Genomic DNA, 27,564 nt, shown 5'->3' with positions numbered 1-27,564 from the left:
GGCCAGGATCATCCAGCCCATGGGCATGTCATGTCCAGTGTCCTTTGAAGATTTAATCTCAGCCCATCTGTTTGTGACTGGGAAAGGAAATGGGACTTGATAGCAGATAATGCATTTTCATAATGATAACAGTAGAAACTAGTTATCTTTGTAGTGCATTCTGTTGGCATCTTATCCTCATGTCTTTGTCAGCTCTCAGAATTGGTGATTGTTAAAACAAGGTCATTTTTCTGCAATAAAAGGTGGGTTTACCATTTATTGGTGAGCATTTCTACTATACAGCAAGCCCTGTTTCAGCTGGAGAGTAATTAATTGTTCATTAAGAGCTTTTATAGAAAAGAGGACATGAAATAGTTTACAAGAAGCAGAGGCCTGGTTCCCTGCTGCTCAGGAGCTATGAACCGGGTAACGAAGCATAACGTGACCCATTAAAATGTGTTATATGTCCAAATGGATTCAACACAGGAGATTGAAAGGATGCTGAATGTTATCCATTGTGTTTGTTTAGCCTTATGACATGCATTTCCCAGGAAATGCACTTGAAAAGTCATCCACTCAGTACAAATTGTTTCCAAGCACTTCCTGCAGGAAATAGTTCCCATCGGAGACAAGTTTATAGTATGAGCTATTCTAGTGCATGGTGGGGAAAAGCAACCCTTTCCCTGTAACTTCAGGAATAAACATGCAAATAGCTGTATGGAAGGGCAGTAGCTGATTTACAAAACAAAAAGCACATTTGGAAAACCATGAAAGAAAAAGAATAAAAAGGGTCTTTGGGATAAGGTATTTTGAATTCCTTAGCAGTATGCACCTAATTGTCCTACCCAGACAGCATCTGTGATGCACAAACGTAACCTGTTGCTCTTACGTGAAAAGCCTCAGCTCCTCATCTTTTCCCTTGTGGAACAGAAAAAACATTTACCTCTTTTCTTAGCTTCTGATTGTCAGTGTGGATTTATTCACAAGATATGTTTTCTGGGGTCAGGAGTGAAAGAATTAGCTGCTATCTTGAGTACTTCTCTCCAATGTTTGGGATTTCACAAGCTCTTTTGCATGCACTATACCCATCTAAATGATCAACATGTTTTTCATGCAGTGAGGGGAGTGTTTCTGATTTGTGTGGCTGATGTCAACAGCAGCATATTTGCATTCTATGGATCCAAATTCAGGGCAGTGGGTGGATCTCTCCATTGTTTGCAAAGGGATTTAAGTGAGGCTTTAGACCCATTCCTAGGCTATTACCTGCAGCCAACTTTCTATGTATAATCTAGATATTTCTTTGGCTATATTTACAGCAAACTGCACGACACACTTCCATCCTCTATCTTTTTAACTTAGGGTGTATCTACACTGTAAACTACAAGGTATTAGGTATGCCATAGATATACCCCAGTCACAGTTTCTTTGTGATAAGCCCCACCATTCTCCTCTCTCAGCAATAAATTAATTAAATTTTTCAATACGTAATTTTGAATTGAAACATGAATCTTATGAAATACTGTGATATTACCCATCAACAGTATAAAAACTCAATTTTTCAGGAATTTTATATCAGGAGAAAATATAAATGGCAGCTAGTAGGTATCTATGTCATGATTAATGACAGTATTCAAAAAATCCTTATGTGTTTGTTTTGGATTATGCAGGTAAAGGTTAAAAGTCTGCCTGTTCTGTATTTGAGTATACCAGACAACTCATGCCCGTGTAATTAGCTTCAGTGTTACATGCAAAATACTTCTTCCCAAGAAACACAGGAAAAATCTGGAAATAAGACTTGATTGGTGGTTTTCCAAACTGGGCAAATGGGCTGACTTGCCTAACGCAATGTCTCAGTTTAGAGACAAATTTCAAAAAAAGTTCTGAAAGTCAACTTATTTGTAGTAGATTGCAATAGGGGAAGATTCAGAAGTTCAGATACAAATACCTGAAAAGCCTTTAACAAGAAATATGGGCATACAGAAAACAAGTGAACAGGTGCACATACAAACCCGACATTGACTGGAGAAGATGAGGTTCACCAAATTTCATTAATTAAAATAATTAATTAAAATAATTAAAATAGCTGGGAGAAGGCAGAATGGGAGGAAAGGCTAGCTTGAGTAGAAAAGGAGACAAGATATCAAAGAAAACTAGTAGGTATGTGAGCAAAAAAAACCCCCAAATATTATAATGAGAAATACCCTATTTAAGAAACAATAGAAAAAAATAGTAGGAGGAATCAAGATGACACAGTTTTAGAAGGAAAAATAAAGTTACAAAAAGACCACATATTGTGATAGTAAAAAGTGAGTAAAGATACACTGTTTTATAAGTAGCTGCATTATATTATGCAGCAAAGAGTATAAACAAAAGTACACAGTTTATAAAGCTCATGCCAGTACCAGTCTCAAATGAAATATGTATTTTTTCCTAGAACATACTATTCAACTCTGGGATGTAACCAGGGAACACAGAGAGGACCACTGCTATAAATAGGCTCACTTCCTGTGTCTCATGACATCTTCTGAAAATGTCTGCTCTGATGAGTCAGAGGTAGACTGGGAGATCCCAAGCAGTGGTTCAGATTATCAAAGCCACACAAAACTAAACAAAATCCAGTACTAGACAGACGTGAGATGCGAGTAAATGTGGCAGGCTGTAAAAGGCTGCCTACAGATTTTGCAGAAAGTGATTCTTCACTACAAATAAGCCCAGCAAACGGCAATGAAGGCCTCATAGTAATGCCTCATCTCAAAGATGAGGTGAACACTACAACTTATATCAAGGGTATCAAGAAAAGGACATATGCTTGTTCAAGTAGATACAGTCCAACCAAATCTTCTGTCAGCTGAGTGCATAAACCAAACACAATTAAACACAGGCCAAACAATTCAAATACTACCCCAGACATGAAATAAAATACACATCCAAAGCAACTGACATCTGCATTTTGACATCTGTTCAATAAAGCTGTTTCCGGAGGCTTGGATTCTTACCTGGAAGGAAAGACAATAGTATACGTAGAGCCATTCACTTAACCTTGAAAGTTTTTTCAGTATGTGCATTTTTTTTAAAAGTAAAAATAGCTACAATAAAGCAAATAAAGAAAGCTTGTAACTTTTGAGACTTCGCACTTTTTGACATCAGCTAAACTTCTGGGTTGTAATCTTGATTGGACAGTAGCATTGGTGTGCATTATAGTAGCTGTGCAAACATACAAAGCTGTCCAAGAGACTTGATTATCCAGTGAATCAAGAGAATGCAACAATTTTATATTCCTTTCTCTATGTTTACTACTTCTTTCTTAAAGAAGAGTCCTCTCTGTTCCTAGTTACCACCTGAAACATACTCTAACACATTTTTCCTGTAATTACTTATGAAATTAAGGTAAAAGATTCCATTTAGCTATTCAAGTCCATACATAACGGACCCAAAATCAGTCTATAGCTGAAGACAAAACAAAGAAAAAAGTGGGCAGTGTCAGGTAAACATAGGAAGCATTGTTAGGATAGATCTGAATATCTCTCAAATACACATGAGAAGTTGATGTCAGAAGGGTAGTTTGTGTTTAGAGTTGTGTCTATAATGTGTTTAAATAATACACAGTGAAAGAGTGCATTGAAGTGGGCTTTGATTTACTGGATTTTCAAAACTGATCACTGAAAAAGCATTTAGACTTTTCAGTGAGACACTTAAAATAGAAAAATGTGACTATAATATATTTTTTAAAAAACAAATACAGTAATTAAACATTTTAAATCTTTCAGCGTGTATGAAGGTCTAAGAATTTTACATTATTAATATATTTCAGGAAAGATCTCTTATCATCAATTTTTTGCAATAGAAGGTGAAAAAGTAGTTTTAACCATTCTCCTTGGGAGGTGTTAGTAATGGCCAGAACTATGTGGTACATAACAAGTAAGAAATGCAGCTATAACATGTACTGCTGCAATCAGTGGAACTATATCCACTTAAAAGGACTTGGGATCAGGTGTGTTCTTTTCATTTTCCACCTCTGTTAATATGAGTTGACTTTTCTTACTGTGAAGAATAAAATAACAATCAAGTTAGTTTGGTATCTGTAAGAAATCACTCATCTTCTGTTTTGCATTGCTACCAATCTCTTTCTGTCACGATAAATAGCTTTTTTTCCTTCATTTTCTTTTTTTTTTTTCCCCCAATAACTCAGGTAAAAGAAGTATCTTGGTATAATTATAATGTAGAATCAATTTCTTCTTTTGCCTTTAAATTCAAGCTACTATATTATTTACTGCTGTTTTAAGACCATTAATTGATACGGCTGAAAGGGCTTGATCCAAAAATGCTTTGGTGACTGAGGATAAGCATGATAGCAAGGAAAAAGATAACATTACTCTCAAATTTTAGGAAGGCAAAGCATAACTTCAGGAAATTGGGGACTGACAGTACTAGGGAAAATGAAATTCCTCTTAGAAATTTGGTAAAGCACATACCAGGCTTCACCAGAAAGAATTTATCCAGCAGATTGAGTTATCACGCCTGTCCACTCAGAGTGATGCCACACATTGAAAACTCCATCCAGTTTTTGAATCTCCATTCCACGAGAGGTGGAGAAACTATCGGTGTCCAGGGGAAGAGTGGTCAGAGCACATGTCCTTTGGATGGAGCACGTCCTTTGAACAGTGTTTGAAGCTAGGTTTATTTAGTCAGTTGAGGAAGATGCCACTGGACAATGTAATACCAGCATGCAAATATTTGGAAGGTGGTTAAAAAATTACATTGTCATACTCTTCCTCTCTACTCTCTTCATAGCTCCAGGTAACAGCAACAAGGGTATGGCCACAGAACTTTGGTATGGGAGGTTCAGACTGGATATCAGGAAAAATAATTCATGAGATGGAAGTAGGGAACTGGAACTGCTTCCCAAAGAAACAGTTTGGAATCTCCACTGTTGTAGGGTTTTAAAATTCACTTAGACAAGGATACCTGATTAATGGACTGACCCTCTGAGTCTACTGAATGACCTTCAGACATCCCATCCAGCCAGTTTTTCTGTGGTTCTATGATTTGACATGTGGTAAACCTTATTCACAACCCATTCATTGTGATGAATGAACACCAGTTACATGGACTGAGCCCATTTTTAGGAAGGCACCAAATATTACAGAACTAATGATAAACCCCAAAAATCTGGGAATTACATAGATAAGAAAGTTTAAATAAGACTTAGCTATCTCTAGGAATGACTTCGTTATGGAGGCTGATCTGAATTTTTCTATTAAATAAATGCATGTGAAGTTTTAATAGCCTCTAGGAAAAAAACATTCCCTTTTCTTCCACCCACACATTTCCTGCACAAGAACCCTCTATATTGTACAAGCCTGATGTTTCACCAGTATGAGAAGGATGTTTTCTCCTTTTCTTCATAATAAAAACAGATGAAGCCTTGTTTGGGAGATTGTAAAAGTAATGTAAAAAAAAATGTAATATTTTCCTTATTTTATGTGCAGCTTCAGTGGCCTTCAAGCAACTGCTGCAGAAAAATGAATGCTGTACTGATTTTCTCTCTCTTAGTTTCATTATTACTCAGCATATTAATGACATGCAATTTTAGCAGAAACCATGATAACCTAAGATTTCATTAAGTGTTTCATGAAGTAACACAGTAAAGATTGACTTAATTAACTTTTTTCCCCCTCTGAAGTGTATGCAACATAAAGACCTCTAAATATTTTATTGTATCCTTGACTTAGAATACATTTTAAAGAGGTGTCACTTTTGGAAATTGTTTAATTTTTTGTAATGTCATCCATCTGATAAGTGTGGAAGGAATATGAGTTAAGGGACCACCACACAGCCATGATTTGTAGATGACTTTTGAACGGGCAAGAGAAGAGCACAGGAAGGGGTGTGAAAAATGTGTACAGATTGGGAAAAATAAAATCCAATCAGTTTGGTCCTTATAGAATCAAATCACATGGTCCTTATAGAATAATAGGAAAGAACTCCTGTCATGTATGTAAAAAGTTATTGCATACAGCCATCAGTGTGAGTTCAGAAGGAGTTCCAAACTCCAAAAAAATATAGGCTGCTCAAAAAGTTTGCTCCCCTAGACACAGTTAAAATCATCTAGAAGCCATTTGTGAGACCAGTCTTTGGCAGCTTATCCTAATAGCAGTTTAAAAAAAGCATTTCTGGTATTAATCTGTATGCACATGCACTGCAAATGTTTATTTTACAGTGAGGACGGAGCAATTCCCTAAGTACAGTTGATAATGACTTTGCTAGCCCAGGAAATACAGAATTAGAAGGTGTCCAGAACAGGACAAAATTAGCCTAAAAGAAACTCTTCAATGGATTCTTTTTAGAAGTGCTTTCCTCTAAAGAATCACAGAACTATTTAGGTTGGAAAAGACCTTTGAGATCATCAACTCCAACCTATGACTCAACACCACCTTGTCAACTAGACCATGGCACTGACTCTTTTCTTAAACACCTCCAGGGATGGCGACTCCACCACCTCCCTTGGCAGCCCATTGCAATGTCCCATCACTCTTTCTCTGAAGAACTTTTAATGTCCAGCCCAAAACTCCTCTGACACCGCTTAAGACTGCATCCTCTTGTCCAGGTGTCGGTGTGGACTAAAGAGAAGGTAGTTGGCCAAAAGAAACAGTGATTCTTTGAAAGAGTGGCATGATATGAAAATAGATTGTCTTTAACTCAAAAGTGGTTTGGAATAGAATGAAGGAAGAATCCATGAAATAAGGCTGGGAGACTTTTATACATCTACAACAATGGTACAGTTGCATCTTATATTCTAACTGTGTTTTGATTTTGACAACTAGAAGCCTGTTAGTTAGATAGCAGTTTTACAATTAAAGATCAGATACTTATAAATAATATCTGGTTTGGATATATTGAAGTTACCATACTAATCCAAACCGTTATCTGCTAACCTGGACAAAATAAAAGCAGCTAATCTGTTCAACTCATAGTCAGGTATTTAAATACAATTTCTCAGAAAAATTGAAGGAGAAAGATTTAAGGAAAAAATATGGTCAAAATAAAATGAGAAAAGTATAAAAAATAGTAATACTGGCTCTTGATACTAATCTTTACTTGAATTTTCCTTGTGAGCATGGCAGAAGAAATGCTATTATATCTGTTTTATTACACAAATTTAGGTGTTATTGTTTATTCAGAGGACCTATGGGTCCCAAGTAATGAAATAGATCAGCTTTAGTCTGCAGAATGAGTTAATATGGATTATATGAGATCCAACCACACTAAGTGCTGAATTATGCAGTAAGATATGAGTAGTGAAAGAATTTCTGCTATAAATTGAAAAGATACAGATATAGATATAGATATAGATATAGATATAGATATAGATAGATATACATAACAAGTAGAAACTGGGATGAGTGTATTACTTATCTCAGGACAAATGCAAATCAGCAGTATAATACAGGTCTGAAAAAAGCAAATATGATGCTAACTTTGTAAACAAGAGCAATTTAAATGCTATTGTAAAAGGGATTGGTGATGCATTATTTGGGATCCTGTGGAGATTTCTAAGCCCGTTGGTCCAAGAGATGAATTCTGTATATGATAGTAGTAGGAAAAGAAAGCTTAAGTGGTAAGCAGGCTTTTGAAAATCTTATTTCAGAAGCCTGAAAGTATTTCACATGTTATCAATCATCTATTGTCTGTGTGCATATTGGCCTTGATCCAGCAGCTGTATAATCACACTGGTGTCATCTTGCACGCAAAATAGTGTATCCTAAATTTTTAGTGACTTCGGTCTGTTTTCAGAACTGACTCTAATTACGAACAACTTTTTAAGTTCCAGCACCTTGATTCTGTTCAGAAGGCAGTGTGGTGTGAGGGCACAGACAAAGTGTTGAGCATCTTACATCCAGCATTACATTCACTTTGCCTGCATGTACTAGCACAGTGCTCTGACAGCTGTGGGGCAAACACTTAAACATCTAACCTGCTCAGAAACACTGAGTGTGGTGTGACCTCATACCACTAAGTTCTTCAAGATTTTCAGTGTTTCCATCCATTTACAAAAAGTCCATGAATTTAAGGAATGTGTTAACTGCACTGTTGTAAATTCATTTACAATTCAGTTTGTTTGAAAATATGTGAATGTAATGTTGTCAGTGTTTCCTTTCTGTATCGAATTTTGGTGATGGATTTTATTCTCCAAAAGGGAGCCTGTCAACAATTAGATGTGAGATCTAAGTATAACTGCTCAGAAGCAGCTCTGTCAGGAAGTTTTCTGATGCATGTGAGAACTGCAAATCTTTTGGGTCTGGAAGGAGTTGAGCAACTGTGAAGCTGGAGCTAACCACAGCTGGATGAAAATTGCTAAATTATGTTTTCTTTATTTTCAGCAAAATGTCAAGTATTTCTCTTTTCTTTTTGCCTTTACAAAGGTCACTTTGACTTAAAAAAGCATCAAATCAACATGTACTGACAGCTGTTTTTTTGTTTAAATCTTCAGATATGTTGTTTTGCTGTTACAACAGAGCCATGAAAAGTTTTAGTGACAAATATCCTCAATTACAAAACTAGGAAACACAATGATATTTTTTCTTTTTTCTTTCTATACCTTCTTAATGGAGAGTGATTAGAAGATTTAGTTTTGAGAGGGCTATTTTTTATTTCCTCTGTGTGGGTGCCTATGATTGTGTGTAAATAAAGCACATAATCTGCTGGAGACTTGCTAATGTTGTGATTGTGCTTCAAAAAATGTGAAACAGTAAAGCAAGCTGAAAATTTTGACTCATCCTTAAATAGGCTCAAATACTCTGCATAACTGGTGGTAGATTTTGAAATTTCAGTATTTCTTATGCCCCAGAACCCCCTGGGATTAATCTTTTTCCAATCCCAGAAAAGAGAAAATTGGCATTTTAATACACAGAGTGATTCCATTCTGAGTGTGATGCCTTAAGCGGCCTCCTAGAAACAGAGACTAGACAGGAGTAAAGGAATAAAGGTAGGTATTTATTTGAAAGTCCTTCAAGGGTACACCCTGGGAAGCCAGAGGCTACTGCCAAGATGGACCCCAAGATGGACCCCACGTCACAAGTTCTTCACGCTTTTATAGGTTTGGTTCATTTGCATATCAGGGTTAATTCTCCAATTAAAGCTTCAGTTTAATGATGTAATTCCCCTCCACTTGCCTTCCTTTAGAGGCTTTTGGATTATACTTTTTGGGCCTAGGATGGTCTGGGTGTCCTTGGAGAACAGGCCCGGAGAGGCTTTGTTATGTCTACCTACCACAAGTGAGCAGAAATTAACAGGCTACAAGAAACTTCAGAGTTACACACTAAGCAGTACAGAATTTGAAAAATATAAAAGTTAAAACCTAAGGCATCAAGTGAAGAAGAGCCAGCATCTCTTGCACAACATTTTTCTCATTCCTGACTTCTGAAAGGTAACAGGAAAACAGTGATTCTCACCATGAAGACTTCCGCTTTCCTTTAAAGCTTTGTTATTTTCACACTAGCTTTTCTGTTCCTCCCATTATTTGCCAAGTAGGCCAATGTATGTGACAGAAATTTTTACTTCATAAAAGGAATATGTATTTACAGATCTATTTTCAATTCTCTAGTTTCATTTTCTTCGGTGAACATAAAAGGGTTATAGTCACACTCCCTACCACTGGGCTAATTTATCACACTGATTTCCAAAGGCTTTTTATGTGGTCAGTAAGGAAGGAAATGTGAGCATGCTTCACCAGAAATGTGTGAGGTTCCTGCTTTCACTTAATATAGCATTTCAGTATTTAGGCTCTGAGATTTCATCCCAAAGACAACACTGTCGTTAAGCATATTTGCCCCCTTCTGCCTGGATTTAAAAAAAATAAAATCTAGACATTGCATACACTGAAAACAGAAAATCAGAAATCACCCCTCCCAATATTTTTTTGGCTATTTCAGAATCCTTTTTCATTTTTTTCTAAGAAATAGGTAGTCTCAAAAGGCAAAACAAATTATTTCTATCCACATTTCTCACTGCTTTGCAGATAAGTACAGTGTAGACGTCCTTCACAAAGCTACAAGTGAGGCCATGGAATCATGATAAGATTTTTGGACCACTTAAGTTTTTTTTAAGAATCACTGTCTAAAGACATAGTCTAAATTCTAATAAATAGTCTAAAAAGTATTTGAACCAAGATCTAGTTGCGTGTGCTAAATTTTTTCAGAAGTTATTATACCAGTCCTTTGAAAAACAATGTAAGCGTCCTACTTTCCTTGAGGACACATGAAAATCAACTGAAAAAGTTTCTTTAAGCCAGTTATGGAACTTTAGAAATACTTAAATTAATGAAAAATTTGATAATTTTGCCTCTCAGAAAATATGTTTGTAGAAAACTATATAAGTATTTGCTGTATTTAGACAAACTTACAGAAATTTGAAAATAAGGAAAATAAAAACTTGGAAATTAAGTATTTTCACTAATGTAATATAAATTTTAAGTTTATATGCAGTAAAGAAACCTCAAAGAACACACAAATAATCATTTGTGCAAATCATCACAGTAGGAAACAATGATACATAAAAAACAGAGACTAAATAATTTTTTATTTACTATCTTCTTTTTGTAGTTCACCTGTAGGTAGCAATATCTGTCTGACCAGCCTGTCAGTCTTCAGAGATGGATATTATCATCTCATTAAAGATGGCAGGAATAAAAACCTTGGGAAAATAAGTAAGTTTTCTGGAGCAAACATACTTGCTAATATATGAAGCAAACTTAATGGCTCATACATTTCAGGTTTGCTCTTAATTTATTAAACCACATTACCACTGATCTCTCAGTCTGTGTTGCCTCAAGTACTTTATTTTTGGAATGGATTGTATTTTCTAAATGGAACCCAAATTTAGTTCTACTAGTACATTAAATACCTGTAAGAGTAGAAGGTAGAAGGAGCTGTCAGATGAATGATCTTCAGGACAATCTAAATAAAGACCCTGTTCCTGGAAATGTCTCTTTTTAGATTGCCACCCTCATTTTCATTGACAAAGAGCATTAGCACACACTGTTAGCCACTTTGCTGACATGGTTTGGCTTAGTTTGTAAAAAGTTATTTGTAATAGGTAAAATTTGAGGAAAGAGACCAGTGTTATTGTCTTTGGCACAAATTTTACTTCTGGTAATGTAATTTTGTGTCTAATTTTACCTTTAGTTTTGCATCTAGTAATTCATTGCACAAGAATTACTACGTAATAAAGTGAGTGCCATTGCAAGTAACTGAATGCATATCCTTTGAGGAACTCTGTGTCTGAATTCAGAGGAAGGTCTGTGTGGAGCAGTTACCCAACATCTAGGGTGGAGGTTCATCTGAATGTTACAATGTGCATTTTTGCTGAGTGTTCAGAGGAGAATTGTGCCTTGTCCCTAGTCTATTGATATTAAATTATCTTTACAGAAACCTAGTTATACAGTTTTGTATATATAGTTATAGATAATTACAGGTAAATAAAATTTAATATATAAATATTTGACAATATTTGTTATGTCTTAGTCAGCACAGACACCACCTTAAAAACTCTCACAAGCTGTTGTAGCTTTGAAAGACTCCTAAGGAGAAACATGGACTGACTGTGAGGTAATAGGTGGGTATGTGGAGGGAGAGGCTATGGTTTTACACAAAGAGGTCTTGGAGAAACGGGCTTGGCTGCGTTTAGGAGTGTATGTTACATTACACTGAAGTCCTCCAAGGGAGCCTGCATCAAGGACCACCATCCCGGTGTTGATGGTGGAGACATTGTGCCCATTATGAGAGCAGCAAAAGCAGAAGCATGCTCAGGTCTTTTCCATTCCCATTGTCCTCACTGGAATGGGATGTTGAACATCACCCTACAAATTTCTGCATTCATTAAATTATATGAATTATTGTAATTATTAAATACATTAAATGACACTGCCACACCAGTTATGAGAATTCCTGTACTTCCCTGTGTCACTGGGTTTTATACAGATTTCTGCTTAATCTGCTTAACATAAAATGCTTCAAAATCCACCTGCCTGGCAAAGTTTTCCTGTCTCATTTCAGAATTTCTTACAAATTCCCTCAGGAGATTGGTTTTACCTCTCACCAGGCTTTTCATTACTTACTTATCAGCCCATCTCCTCTGCTGACTTTGCCAAGGAGCCAAAATGCTTCTGCAAACTCTGAACATGCACATTCTGGAGGTGGAAGTCCAATTAGGTCAGTGTTCCCCATCAGGTCTGACCTCTAAGCACCTCCAGGCTTGTGAAGCGCACCTCTCTGTGTTGGCCCTGCTCAGCAGGCAGAGCCAGTGCTGCCTGGCATGTGCGGGGAGGATGAGGCTGGAGTTTTCTCCCAGCTCTGAGTGGTGGAGGGATAATGGCAGAACTGGTAGCTGCCTCACTGCCACTGGCAACAAAAAAGTGCAAAGGAAGACAAAATCAAAAAGTACTAAAGTAAAAAAAATTCAAAAAAAATAAGCCCTTGTTAGAGCCATGCACTCTCCTCTTGATGCACCCTGCAGCTCTGCAGCTGTCAGCTGTCTGTGCTCTGCACTGGACTTGCCATGCGGCCCAGACAGCTCTGAAAAACACTTCGGAGAATTTTACAGTGAGAAAACATGATCCTGCAGAGCCAGCAGTTATTGCCATAAAAAAGTGCTGGAAAAGAATAGACAGTAATCTGCAGCCCTCACACAAAGCAAGAGACCTCAGGAGGACATATATTCTCTGCTAAGCAATAGGAAAATATAAGCTAAAATAAAAAAAAACCAAAAAAACCCAAAAAAACCCAAACCAAACCCCAAACAAACAAACAAAAAACCCAACAAACCAACAAAAAAAACCAAACCAAACCAAACAAACAAAAAACAGATGAGAAATTTATTGTTCTTAAAAATGTGTGAAAGGCCATCCTTCAACAGTTCCTATAATATTTTCCTCTGAAGAAATGCTCCACAGATAGCAGGAATTGGTCACAGAGCAGGTCATATCCAAATTCTTCTGTTAAGTGCTGCAAACATGTCTTACACAATTTCTGACATTAATCCATTGCAGAGAATTTCAATGAAGGAAAGCATCTTCTTGTTTTCCAAGGGCAAGGAGAACCAACAATTTTGATACATGTCTCATGACTTAGACTATGTTTTGCTGATTATGGGTAGAGCAACTTTATGGCAAAATTCAATAAATATACCAACACATGGAAATCAGATGTTCCAACTGCTTAGTTTTGAAATACATATATATGTATGTATGTATGTATATATATCCTTTGATATTACATTGGTACATATTGGCATGCAATTTATGGTTTTATTAGTAGAATAAATAAGTAAAAACTAATAAATAAATAATATAGAAAATATAAAATAATATTTAATTATACTGTATATATTTAGTTATGTTGTATAGGCCATTACTCTCCCAAGTATTGTTTATGTCTCAAAAATGCAGAGGGATACCTGTTTAGAGACAGCCATTGGAATGGCTTCAATATTAATTTAATTTGCTCTCCGTTTTCCGTAAATTTTCCTTACTTTTTTTATTTTTTTGTTTGCAACATAGTTGGTATTTCTGTCTGAATCTATTTAGAAAGTCCTGATAGAAATTTTTTGTGGCAATGATCTTTTCTGTTAAAAAAAAGTAACACACAAATGCAAATTCTAGAAAGCTTTCTAAAAAAGCCTCAAGACAGGAGTTTCTAGAAGAAGAATAACAATGGTGGAATTGAGTGCACCCTCAGCAAGTTTGCTGGTGTGACACCAAGCTGTGTGTTGCAGTTGACACGCTGCAGGGAAGCAATGCCATCCACAGGGACCTTGACACGCTTGAGACGTGGGCCTGTGCAAACCTCATGGAGTTCAACAAAGCAAAGTGCAAGGTACACTTGGGTCATGGCAATCCCAAACACACCTGCAGGTTGGGCAGAGAAGTGACTGAGAGCAGCCCTGAGGAGAAAGACTTGGTGGTGATGGTTGATGAAAAACTCAACGTGAGCCGGCAGCGTGCGCTTGCAGCCCAGCGAGCGCTTGCAGCCCAGCGAGCCAAACGTGTTCTGGGCTGCACTCAAAGGAGCGTGGCCAGCAGGGCAAAGGAGGTGCTTTTGCCCCTCTGCTCTGCTCTTGTGGGGCCCCATCTGGAGTGCTGTGTACAGTTCTGGTGTCCCAACAGAAGGAGGACATGGAACTGTTGGAGCAAGTCCAGAGGACGGCCAAGAAGTTGATAAGAGGACGGGAGCATCTCCCCTGTGATGACAGGTTGAGAAGGCTGGGGCTGTTCAGCCTGGAGAAGGAAAGGTTGTACGGAGACCTCCTAGCAACCTGCCAGTTGAAGGGATAGGTTACAATGTAAAATGTAACCAAAGGCACGTATTCTATTATCATCTTCACAAGCTGTTAAAGCAGGTAGGGCAATGTTTGTTATCTCCTACCATGACTCATCCTTGATAACTCCCTCCAGGGTCTATCTCTGTTTAATGGGCAATCAAGGACCCACCACATGACTCACAGAATTACATCAACCCATTGTGAGATGCTCTGCCCAGAGGCAGGAGCCAAGCATTCCCACCTGGATATAATCTGGGGTTTGGAACAGCACAAGCAGCCTTTACCTCTGGGACCCCAGAGGACAAGGGCTATCACTGGACCTTCAGGTGAAGACCAGACCCTTTTCTACAGGATCACTTCTTCAACAGGACCACTTCAACTGGGCTGCTACCACCACCCTGACTAACAGGGTGTCAGGTTGTATCCTGACTCTGTCAGTGTTCTTGTACTATTGCATTTATTTTAATTTTCCTATTAAATTATAATTCTGTCTTGCCATCTCCCACTTGTTTGTTTTCAAACTAGTACAGCACCCTACTGGAAAGCTGGAGAAGGACTCTTTATCAGGAACTGTAGTGATAGGACAAGGAATAATGGGTACAAACTGAAAGAGAGGAAATTTAGGTTACACATTAGGAAGAATTTTTTCACTGTGAGGATGGTGAAGTACTGGAACAGGTTGCCCAGGGCGGTTGCAGATGCCCCAACCCTGGTGCTATTCAAGGCCAGGTTGGATAAGTCCTTGAACAATCTGATCTAATGAGAGGTATCCCTGTCCATAGCAGCTGGGGTCGGGACTAGATGATCTTTAAGATGTATTCCAAACCCTTAACATTGTATGATTCTGTGATCAAATCCATATGTAGTATAAGTCTGGTTTTTATTTTACTCTGAGTAGCACACCCTGTGAAAAGAGATCTCAAGTACTCTCTTGAGGTACATTTTATTCTCTCCTTGCACAGACTGGGGGTTTATTATCTCAAGCCAGGAAGTGAGTGATTTCAATGACAGGGCCAAATTATACCTCCACCTACTCCTGTTCACCTTCTTGCCAGATAAGGAAGGACATCTAGTCTTTGTCCTCATTTTTGCCCACATTTCCCTTTTCTTGAAGAGCATCCCTAACCAAAACAGTTTTATCTTCCTGCTTTGTAAGACTTGTCTTCTGCATCCCTGAATCTGTTGAAAGGCAGTAAGTATCTATAGGATTTTTCATTACAATCAAGGGAAGTAGGGACTATAAACTTCTGACAGTTCCCATGAATATCACTTAGCAAAGCCTGCTGTACAAGCCCTCTAGTTCTGAGAAAGTCAGTTGTATGACAAAATTGCTTTTTTACACTTTTTGTACTTACACATCTGTTATTCTAGATTTAGAAAGCATAACAAAAGCATTGTAAGCTATTTGCTGGGATCAGTTTTAACTAAGGGATGGTTGAAGATGGTGAGACCTTGTTTGGTTCCTTACAGCCTTGCATGTCTGTAGCTCTCTGGCTGCGGCATCGCCACAAGGTTTTCCAAATAGTCAGAGAGTGCTGGAGTACACAAACACCCTATTCCCATCAGTCTTGCCCTAAAACACTCAAGCAGAAGATATGAAAAATAATTATGCCAGTTATCTACAACCCTTTGGTTTCATCTAAGACTGTTTTTAGAAGGTTTCTTGCATTTTTGGCTTCTGAAGTTGCAGAATTCTTGTTAGAACTTTTTATGGCACTGCAGTAAAATGCTCCGAATTAAACAGTTTATCCCATTTGTCAGTCAGAGTAACAAGACTCAAAGAGACAACAGTAGGCATAAGAGAGATTACGACACTGAAAGGATTCCTTAAAGGGGAAAAATGTTGTTATAACAATAACTTCTAGCTTAACTCTGAGATTTTCTGTAATGCCATGTAACAGTTCAGCAATAAACACAAAGTTAGCTTCTGTCTTTTTACTCTTCTGGTCAGTAACTGCCTATTTTCAATTCTCTGCTTCTTTTATGTCTGTGTATTAGTCAATAATACACATAAATAGAAATTACTGCTTTAACTAAAAATAACAATGTGCTGCAGGAATAGCTCTTTTTTAGGCTGTGCACAGTGATGCTAGTTTGTATGATCTTTGAATGTAGGTTTTTTTCAATTGCTGGCTTCTCTTTCGAGTTTTCAACTTGCTTTCAGATATAACTAGAGAATTAACTGTTCTGAGACTGTTAGGGAGTCTCTTGAACTAGGAGCTGAGGTTACAAAGACTTTTTCATGCACCTGTTCTTCTCTGAGAAAGAAATAAAAGCAGTAGTAGGCTTAGATTGTAAGGTGTGATCTAAAATGTAGGCTTGGTTATAAATGTTTATCATGGAAAGCAAGTATGAGAGAAAATGTTAAAAACATTTTATTAAGCATATGTGAAAACTCATGACATATGATACTTCTAGGAGCTGAAAAATGTATAAGGATAACCTTATTGTGTTTGGTCTTTCTGTTTTTCCTTTTTTAGTGTAAGGTTCATCAGTGGACACATAGTCTATTTTTCACTGGTATGTGATCTGGCTGCTTTCAGCTACCAGAGTGGCCCTCTTCATAGGATAAAGCACAAAAAGAACTTAATGCAAAGAGGACGTCAAAGGATGCTGTCTCCAGTTTCTGTTGCCTGTGCAGGAAAGAGAAATGACAGAAAGGCAGAGGGGGAAAAAAACCACAGTCTTAAGAACTGGGGCAGAGATGAGGAACAATGGGTGCCAGTCTGCTTTGTCTGCTCTTGTTTGTTCTTAACCTCCTGCCACCATTTGTGGTTGCTGAGTTATGCTGACTCTCATAGAACTCTGTAACCAGCCAGAGCTGCAGGGGGAATTGGAAGCTGCTTCTGCATGCTAGCTCTCCCATGTTTGCCTTCCACCTCTTCCAAGTTCATACCTTTGGTGTTTGACTCAGTATTTCTCTCTTTCTCAGCTAAGCTGAAATACAAAAATACGGCTTTCTTCATATTTCTGGGATGACTGCACTGGAAGGAAGTGACAGAATCTTATTCTAGTTTAATCTGCACATTTGGCAAGTAACCATCTATATTTTCAGTGCATTTTCAAGCTTAACACCTCTCTTTTAATGTTGAATCTGTGCCCTTAAAACAAAAAACAACAGACCAAAAAAGCCACAAAAAACCAAAATAAAAACCTCCCAAACCTTTTCCACCACTTACAGTGCTGAAAGAGGTAAAAGTGGCAGTTGTGTGGGAGTAGTTACAAGTATGCTGAAAGCTATGCAAAATATTTATAGTGAATCCTGAGTATCCAAGCAAATCTGCCTTTTAAAGATGTGCCAGTGTGTGAACCTGTCAGGTAAGCCTTAGCCAAGTTTAGACTAAATCTGAGCTGAGTGCAGTTTGCCAGAAAGGAATTTATGGCTTTGGTTTTGAGTAGAAGTTGCAAGATTCAGCATGATGTTGGCATAGGTGGCTCTGCATAAAGAGAAGCTTGGCAGTTTAGACTAAAATTTCAAATTATTAGGAAAACTTGTTCAAAATGCTGAAATCACAGTTTGGGGGTTTTTTTTGTTTTGTTTTGTGGGTTTTTTTTTTGTTGTTGTTATTACAGAATATACCTGTAACCTGTTTATCTGTGGAAGTAAAACTTTACCAAAAAATGAAAGCACTCAAAATAAGTATATCTCAGGGCAGACCTGTAAATGCATTTTCAGTTTAATGATAGATATATGAATTATTATTTTTCTTCAGTCCATTTTTTAAGGTGACTTCTGTACTTTGTGTGTGTGTGTGTGGTGGCAGTTGGCTGGTTCAACAAGTGTTGCCTGCCAAAGTGGTATGAGTTTTGCAGTCCTGAATTACATTTAGTTATCCTTGGTTACATCTATTATTGTTTTTTTTGCTTTTGATGTGAATTTTTAGATCTTCATCTGTAACTGACATAAATCTTGTCCTACAGAGAAAAATGGGGTGTAAAAGCCTCAGGAAGCAAAGCGTAGATAAGAAGTAAACGTTCCCAATAGAAACCATGATAAGATAAATTGCACGATTGATAAGCGTTACAATGGTTTCATCACAACTGGTGCTTAATGGCAAATAAACAGTCAAACACTTGATACACAGCAGGTCCAAAGTCGACTTAGTAAGTGTAATCATCAGCTGATGGGGTTGCACTGCTACAGACAGGGTTTTACAACAGTCACTTTGAATGCTGAGAAAAAGAATCACATTTAAACAAAGGGTCTGATTTGTATTTCAAAGGTTATTATTTCTGAAGAGCCATGAGTGGAAGACATTAAGTGATGGCTTAAGATGTATCATATGACTAGGATGATATTTCTGTCATGATAACAATAATAAAAGAACTTCAAGCTGCCCTCAAAATAAAATATGAAGGTTGAAGATAATGGCAAAATAAAATATACATTAAAGATTGCATATGAAAACGCCATGCCTGCAATTTGTCATAATTATCTCTGAAAACAAGGAAGGAAGGGAAGCAGGAAAGGAAGGAAAGCTTTCCTTATGGAAAGAAATAGACAATTGTGTGTTTGCCACTTGGCTCACATTATTAATACTTCTGCATATGTGAATATTCAGTTCCATAACTAATCCAAAAGTTATTAGGAAAGATGGTATAAAATTTATGTCATGCATTGTACAGTGGCACTGATTATGATTTCTTGAATGTGATTCCTTTAATTTTGTGAATAATTTTTTGCTGTGCAGAGACTAGCTTTTCAACTCAGTGAAACATGCAATTTATTTATATTAATCAGACTGGTAATTTTCCCAAAAGAAGTAGGCACTTGCTATATAAATCAGGGTTAATCCACAGCAGTCTTTGACCAGCCAGTGATGGAAAACAACATAAGAACTTCCTGTAAATTAAAGAAGACCCTAAGGAAGTTCACAAGAAATCAGCCAAGGCATTGAGTAGCACACCACCAGAAGTGGCGGCAGTACCCCTGATCATTGACAGCCACCCAGGAAGAACAGTGTGACCAGTAAATTAACAAGGAAAGGACTTCCTAGAACTTGTTGCCAAGAGTAAATTAGCACAGTCCAGACAGAGAATGAGATTAAATCTCACCCTGATAAAACTAAAAATCTGAAGTAAGACTAATCAAAGTGTAACCATCATACAGAAATTACCGTAATGACAGAGTGTCAAAAGCTGATCCAAGTATGGACAACCCTTCTATTGTCAAAGATGCATTTGTGTGCTTTATTGGGGTGTTTTTACCAACCAGCATGAATAAAGGTGTAACTGTAAAAATAACAGTGGTTTTTTAGTTCTAAGGATCAGAACGAACTATTTCTGGTAACTGAAGTCTTTTTGTGGTCTGACCAAGAGGTCAGCTTTCTTCAGAAGCCTTGATTTTGCTTTAAATATTCTCCTTTGGAAAAACAATATTTAGTGATATAGTCATGTGATGACAGTTAACAAACAAAATTTTCCAAATTAAATTTGGAACTCGAAGAGTGTCTCTGTAGAGTGCCTGCAGTTTTTGTTAGTGGTGATACATACCCAGAAGGAGGTTGAGGAACTGATAAAATGGAGTGATGAAATTACTTTTCTGTCACAAAATTCCTCTTAGGATATTTTAGTTTTTTATATAGAAATACCATTCCTCTAAAACAGATAATGGTATCTGAAAAGTAGGTTCTACAATTTCAGGGTAGGGTATCTCAGACATGGTTAAAAATACATGTGGGAGAAATATGATGCATATTAGCTTAAAAAAAATAAGTCTAATACCTTGGTGTGTTTTTGTTTATCAGGACAATAATAAAATCATGTGATGCAGTAGGCATCTTGTTTTTCTCTCTATATGTAAAAAGGAGATGAAGAAAAGATTTGTTGATTGCCTACAGTCTGTTTTATCCTTTCTCATTACAGTAACAGAATTAGCTCAGTTTTCAAATTTAGACATATTGAAGTGTCAGCACAGTAAGTTGGAAGACATAGAGGACCAAGAGACAGAGAGACTCTGAGTGTTCAGTGTGCAGTGAAGATTTTCTGTGGATCAATCCTCCAGTTCTGCGTGGGGTCTCCTGAGGTGTAAAACACGTTAATGTATTCTGTCCTTTTACTGACAGCTGTGGAAGTCTGTCCTTAATTTACTAGCTTCCTGCATCTGCCCCTCAGAATAAATAAATAAATAAATAAATAAATAAATAAATCTTTTGCATAGGAGAATCCCCTGCACACACATCATGAACAAACCCTCTCACCAATTACATTTTGTATGTATTTATCAGAAAAAAACCTCTCTTCCTCTTCTATAGAGAAATTTCCACAGTGTCTTTGGGCAGGTTGTTCCAGTGCTTAATTACCCCCACATTAAACATGTTTTCCTCATATCCAGTTGGAACCTTCCCCATTTCTACTTAGGACCACTCATTCTGTCATGTCCCACTGCCTTTTCCATAACTGCCTCTTGTAAAGTGAACTACCTGGCATAACCTAGAGCAGCTCTGAGGCTGCTTCCACCTCACTGAACAAAAATACCCCACCAAACTTTTCCATGTGAGCTTTCTTTCAGACACTTCCACCTGTGTTTATATGGATATTGTTTTCCCTGTACATAACAGCACCAAAGAGCTGACCAGCCAGACCAGCTCGCTGAGATGAAATAGTAAGAGCTTAATTGTCTTCCATCAGCAAATATCAGTAAAAACCTTTGCAGATAATCTCTTGCAGGCTTTTTTGAAACAGGCACCACATCTGAGAAGAACTGTAAGTTGTGTGTTTGTGCTCCCTCCTTTGGGACAACCTAATTGTCTGCTTGAAGTAGTTCTCACCTTCTTTGATGAGAAATACATTACCACCACTTTTTTCTCTCATCTTTTACTGTCGCATTGTACTAACACTACTATCATAATGTAACCATAAATGAAATAGGGTTAAATGTTTTGTAAGTAGTCTTGTGGGCCCAATGCACGGAATTTATGTAGTATTACCATTAAATCCTCCAGAGTCCTAGTTCTTTAGCTTAGTTGTTCAGTCTGCTTCCATGGAACCCAGGTCAAGCTGTCAGATTATCAGTCAATCATTGCACTCATGGCATTCTCATGGCACCCCAGCACATGCTTATGAGTTGAGGAGCATGGCTCTCAATTTTATATGCAACAGCAGAAGTTACTGGCACTAGACTGAGATTTTGGGGTTTGAGTTTTTGAGTTTAGGTTAGGTTTTTTTGATGCAAGCTTCTAAGAATAAAAATATGATGTTTCCCACAATTTTAACAGAGATGTCATTGCCTGTGTTACTAATATCCACACCCTGACCAAATTCTTTTCAATCCTTTTGGGGGGAGTAGGTTTCCAGCAGGCCCATCAGCAGAAATTGACTATTCTCTGCATTTCCTGCCTAGTCCAACCATCAAGGACAAGATCTGTGTGTCTCTGAAAAAGTATAGTAGTTCCAACTCAGCTATAGTTCTTTATATTATAAACATAGAGGAACGTATATTACAATGCCAATAGCCTTATTTTCACAGCAGTTTATGACTATTTTTACAGTGTTAAAGGTTGAAGTGAAAAGGAAGATGAGAGAGTCAAAAGCATGAAGAAGGTTGGTTCAGTTCTGAGACTGGTGCTTTTGAAAAAACCCACTGAGAATGTGAAAGCTGTGGTTGTACTGACACAACCTGAATAACTGGATGCTGCCCGTGGTCTTTCAGAGGAAAGACTGTGGTAGCTCCTGGCATGAAAAGAAACAAAAGTCAGTATGATTTACTGCATGACATCTTCATGTGTACGGTCTTTGGAACTCAGTGCTATTTGGGCAGCACTATTTGACTTGTTTTGGCTTCCTGACCACCTTCCTGGTGATTTCTAATAGGGACACAGGATTGTCAGAGTAAGACCACAAAACCCTTTTGATGCTTCAAACAAAACAGCAGTGACAGTACAAGAAACTCACATCTACAGAGCATTATCTTCTTGAGATTCTAGATTTGGAGAGGGTTATAGATGAAATAAAGTTCCATCCTTTTTCCAGCCAAGCAAGGAATTCTCTGTCCAGCAAGAATTCCTGTGCACATGTACTGCCTACTCACGAGTGTTTGGTCTCATTAGGTATAAGCTTCTGTTTGTAAGGCATTGCTGTAACAATTTACAAGACAGAAGAAATAAACCACAATTTTTGGTTCTGCTATCTGTCTCAGCCTTTGACTTCTCCTGTCCTTAGGTATTAAAATAACCTCCCTGAGTCCATGTGATTATTATGAGAGCACCAGAGGAGTTGTCTCATCATCCATCTGTAGAGAGTTACAGCAGAACATAAGGCCAAGTTAAGGAGATAATTGTGACACTTTATTCCATGTTTGTTTGTTTTAGAAAAGTGAGTGTCCACACTTGAGGCTGCACAGGAGAGTGACTTCTCATGGACCTTGTATGCCAATGCGTTATGCCCCTGCAATTTCAAAAGACAGGGCTGTGCAGCATTTTCAGCTGATGGGTTTTCTTGAAAAGTACAAAACCACTTGAAATGTGTGTGCAACTTTTGTGGCTAGGCCCTCAGAGACTGAACTGCCAGAGGCTATGCTGAATTTTGTATTGTCACTATAATCTGTTCTTCTTGGGGTTTTTATCCTTTTCACATCCATTAAACAATTCAAATTAAAATAAATCAATTTGCTATTTGTTTGACCTATATCTGAGTCCTTGAATTTGTTTATAGAATGAAAGGATATTTTGGTTCCTTCTTCATGTCTCAGACATGTGTTTGCATCTATTTTACACGTATCAAAAAGAAATTTCCTCTCAGGAACTGTTCTGAGTTGGCATGACAAATAAACAATAACCTGGAAAAGCAGGAAAATGTTTTCTCAGAATAGTTGTTTTCAACACTTTTGCTTGGTAGTCTACTGTTAAAAAAACTTACATGCAGAGCTGTATGGTTTTATAGCAGCTGTGTGAGGGTATTTCCAGTGTTCAACCAGCTGAGATTGAAATGCTGTTGAAACCCCTTAGCTTCTGTTGTGTATCACTTGGGACCAGATGGTTTTGTCATATCATTTTGGCAATAGAAATTATCAATCTGTGTATCATAAAGAGCTGTTGGGTATTTGTAGTCTCCTCCTTTCTCAAGTATTTTCAAAATTCCTTTCATTAGGAATTCACAAATATAATTAGATGAAATTCCTTACTATTTGTAATCCCAGTTAGTACTTCCATGCCAGTGGATACCTTTGAAATGAATTGTTCTGTTTAGTACAGTTGGCTTCAGGGGTCTAGAGAACAATGTGAATTACAAAAAAAAAATTGTAAGTGTAGCTGTATTGCAGCATTTGCCAAGAATTCAGAAGTCTTCTTTCTGTACTATTTAGTTATTTTTGAACAGGTTGATTTATCAGTTGGAGTTGATTATTTTCCCTCAGTGCAACTCAAAAATTAATGTAAGTCAGATTTCATATGGAGAAGTTCAATTACTGGATTTCTTTACAAACAAAAACATGGTGGTAATACTTTTCTTGGCCAAGTCTAAAGGTCAAAATGAGCAAGTTTTAAAGAAGAACTGCAGAAGCATACAGCAGAGCCTTTGTTGTAATCAGAAATGAAACCCAGTGCTGAATTAGTGGATATCACAGAGTATCTAATTTATAGTTATGGTATCTGTGACAGCAGCAGTGCAGTTTGCATGAGGTAGGATTGCAAAAGGCCAGCAGGTCAGTAAGCGAACAAAGAATTGTGGCTAAGGAACAGCAGCAAAATATTATTATAAAGGAGGTCTTTAACCTCATTTTCACTGTTATGACAACTGTGAAAGTCAAGTCAGTTTTGTTGGTTTTGGGGTCATGGCTTTCCTTTGCAACTCTGCAGGTTCAACCAAATAATAATTTACAAATACTTTTGTGTGTGTGTTGGTGTGTTTTTTAGCTGGAGAACTCAGGATATGAACTTACTTATTACTCTTAGATCTCTGAGGGACAGTGATGTCATCCATTTTTTTCCACAGAAAGCTCTGATCCAAGCTCCCTGCGCTTCACAGGCTGATGCTCTCTTTCAATCTCTGTTTAAGGGTCTTTATGTCTTTGTGGTATATTTTATCCTGCACAACCAACTTTGCTGTCCTGTGAAAGCAAGTTACGCTGTAGACATGAATGGGCATACAACTCCAGGATCAGCGTTTTTCACACATGGCAGCGGTCTGCCAGCTGTGGGAGGAGAGATCAGCAAGTCCACACAGAACCTCATCAGTGCTATGGAAGAGGTAAGAGTGCTCTGTAGTGCTCTGTAGTCATGTGTATATTGAAATGTACCTGGAGATTTCACTGTTAGTTCTGAAGTGAAATACACAGGAATGAAATGCTAAATACTATAGGTTGGCTGTGGGGAGGGGGAGCTTTTTTTTCATTTTTTTTCAATGACAAAGATCATTGTCTTTATACACCCCATGGTATTCTTGGAACTTACTGTGCCCTGATAACACCTAGAGAATTTCCCCTTTCATACTTGAGTCTTCAGTTTATTATAGAGGTTGGTTAAAGTGTCAAAAGTAGGTAATGAGAAATAAAATATCAGGTTAATTCTTTCAGCTTACTATGGTCTTAGATGAGTTTCAAGTAATTAATTTCTCAAAGCTATGATGTTCAAAAGTTAGAATAAAATTGGAATGGAATAGAACAGAATGGAGAAGGGAGAGGAAGGGAATGGAAAAGGGAAAGAAATGGAAAAAGGAGAAGGGAAAAGGGAAAAGGGAAGGGAAGGTGTAGTGTGTTTACCCTGACTGGATGCTAGGCACCCACTAAAGTGTCTCTCTCACTCTCCTCTGCAACTGGACAGGGGAGAGAAAATATAACAAAAGATTCATGAGTTAAGGACTGGGACACATCATTCACTAAACATGGTCATGGGCAAAACAGGCTCAAATTAGAGATATTAATTTAATTTATTTCTAACAAACTCAGAGCAGGATAATGAGAAATAAAATAAGACCTTAAAATCCCCTCCCCCCCTTACCGGCCCCCTTTTTCCGAGGTTTAACTCTTCCGCCAGCAGCACAGGGAGACAACGAATGGGGGTTATGGTCAGTTCACCACCCATAGCTTCTCCATCTCTTCAGGGAGAGGAGTCCTTACCCTACTTGAACATGGGCTCCCTCCTCCAGAAGATGGTTCTCCATAAACTTCCCCAGTGGGAGTCCGTCCCACAGGCAGCAGTCCTCCCCAGACTGCTGCAGAATGGGTCTCTCTTCCAAGGGGTGCAGTCCTGCATGGACAGGCTATTCCTGTGTGGTCTCTTCTCTCTACACACCTCTCATGGGGTCACAGCCTCCTCTCAGGCATCCCCCTTCTCTTGCAGGGAGCTCCTCCATGGGCTGTGGGTGGATCTCTGCATTCCCATGGACCTCCATGGACTGCAGGAGCACAGCTGTTTCACCATGGTCTGCACCATGGGCTGCAGAGAAACCTCAGCTCTGGCACCTGGAGCACCTCCTCCCCCTCCTTCTCCACTGACCTTGGTGTCTGCAGAGTTGTTCCTCTCACAAATTCTCACCCTGCTCTTCTCTGGCCACAGTTGCATCTGCGGAGTAACTGTTGTTTTTTATTTCTTAAATATGTTATCAAAGAGTCATTACCGCCATTTCTAATTGGCCCAGATTTGGTAGTGGATCCATCTTTGGGGCTGCCAGGGATTGCTCTACCAGGCAACAGCTTCTCACAGAAGCCACTCTGTGAGCAGTTGACTCCCCTGCAACCCCCCACTACCAAAACTTGGCCATGGAAACCCAACTGAGAAGGGAAGGCAAGAAAAAGGGAAAGGGAGATAGATACATGTAAATAGATAGATAGGTAGCTATAGATATGTATGTATGTTTGTATGTGTGTGTATATATGTAAGTATGTATATATATATATAAAAAATTTATTAATAAGGTAAAAAGGCTCACTGGTTCATTATAGAAGTGACAGAATAGCTGGTTCCAAGATCTCTTGGTCTTCAGTTCAGCTCTGGTCATCGTTCCCAGTTTCTATATAATAGTTTTGATGATTACTGCATTTCTGCATCTTTTTAAACCCTGCAGGTGCCTGCGGACTGGGAGAGGGCATCCTTGCAGCCTGGTAGTCAAACTAGTGCTGCCTTTAAGCAGAATCCACAAAATGGTAATGTCTTCCACCCTTCTGGAGGATTCAGTACCAGCTCATTGGTTACTGATGAGGAATCACAAGAGTTCGATGACCTAATATTTGCTTTAAAGACTGGTGAGTGACTATTTCCCTTTCCCCTCAAAGTTTGCTGTATTGCTGTGGTGTTATTCACCCTAATGGTGCGATGATTCCACGAGATACAGTTAATGAGGTCTCTTAATATAATCTGATTTCCAATGAAAATCTTAAAGATCAGTCAACATGGGAATGTCTGATAAGACAACCAAAGAGGCAAAGGAGTCCTACCTGATAAGATATGCAGATACCAGGTAAAATACAAATGGACTTGCTTGGTAGCAGGAGGTCACCTAAATGATCTTTAGGGTTACCACTAAGTATCTTGAGCCCTGCAAGAGACAACAGCAAGGTATTCGTGAGAGCGGCAAGTTGAGTGATCTGGCACACATAATTTCAGAAGTTTGTTCCCTTCAGTGATACCAAAGAAGGTCAAACTGGATGGAAGACTGGGAATGCTGATAATAAAGAGGTATTTTTATTCAGTAAGTTCATAATGCTATATATCCGAAGCCAATTTACATTGCAGAAAACACCTCTAATTATGGGGCCCTCAACATGTGAAGGACATGGACTGATGCCAGAGGAGGCCATGTAGGTGCTCAGAGGGCCAGGGCGCCTCTGCTGAGAGAGTTGCAGTTGTCAGCCTGGAGAAGGGGAGGCCCTGGGAGAGCTTTGAGTCCCTTCCAATGCCTAAAGGGGCTACAAGAGAGCGGGAGAGGGACTTTTGACAAGGGCATAGTGTGACAGGACAAAGGGGAATGGCTTTGAACTAAAAGAGGGCAGGTTTAGATTAGGTATTAGGAAGAAATTCTTCCCTATGAGGTGGGGAGTCTATGGCACAGGTTACCCAGAGAAGCTGTGGCTGCCCCATGTGGAAGTGTTCAAGGCCTGGTGTAATGGGGCTCCAAGCAACCTGATCTCATGGAAGGTGTTCCTGCCCATGGCAGGGGGTTGGAAATAGATGTTCTTTAAGGTCCCTTCCAACCCTAACCATTCTGTGTTCTGTGAGAATCTGTTTTGTATTTAATAATTTTTCTAGACGTTTTGCAGACTAGTTCTGCTTTGTTAGCAGTTTTTGAGGTTTTTTTTGAAAGACTTTCAAAGCTAGGGGCAGAAGTTACAGTTGC

At 38.3% G+C, this 27,564-nt stretch overlaps 1 protein-coding gene across 1 annotated transcript in view; it reads left to right on the top strand.

Moving 5' to 3' along the window:
* ADGRV1 (adhesion G protein-coupled receptor V1) overlaps positions 1-27,564 on the top strand; it is a 269,849-nt gene that overhangs the window by 234,953 nt on the left and 7,332 nt on the right. The window contains 2 exon segments of the mRNA XM_017729530.1: positions 24,289-24,480; positions 26,296-26,473. Of these exon segments, the coding sequence (XP_017585019.1) occupies positions 24,289-24,480; positions 26,296-26,473 (370 nt within the window).

This window comes from Corvus brachyrhynchos, unplaced genomic scaffold, assembly GCF_000691975.1.
Source record: "Corvus brachyrhynchos isolate BGI_N302 unplaced genomic scaffold, ASM69197v1 scaffold213, whole genome shotgun sequence".
NCBI lineage: Eukaryota > Metazoa > Chordata > Aves > Passeriformes > Corvidae > Corvus > Corvus brachyrhynchos.
Note: the sequence above shows the minus strand (reverse complement) of the source record. Positions and strands in the feature narration are given on the sequence as shown.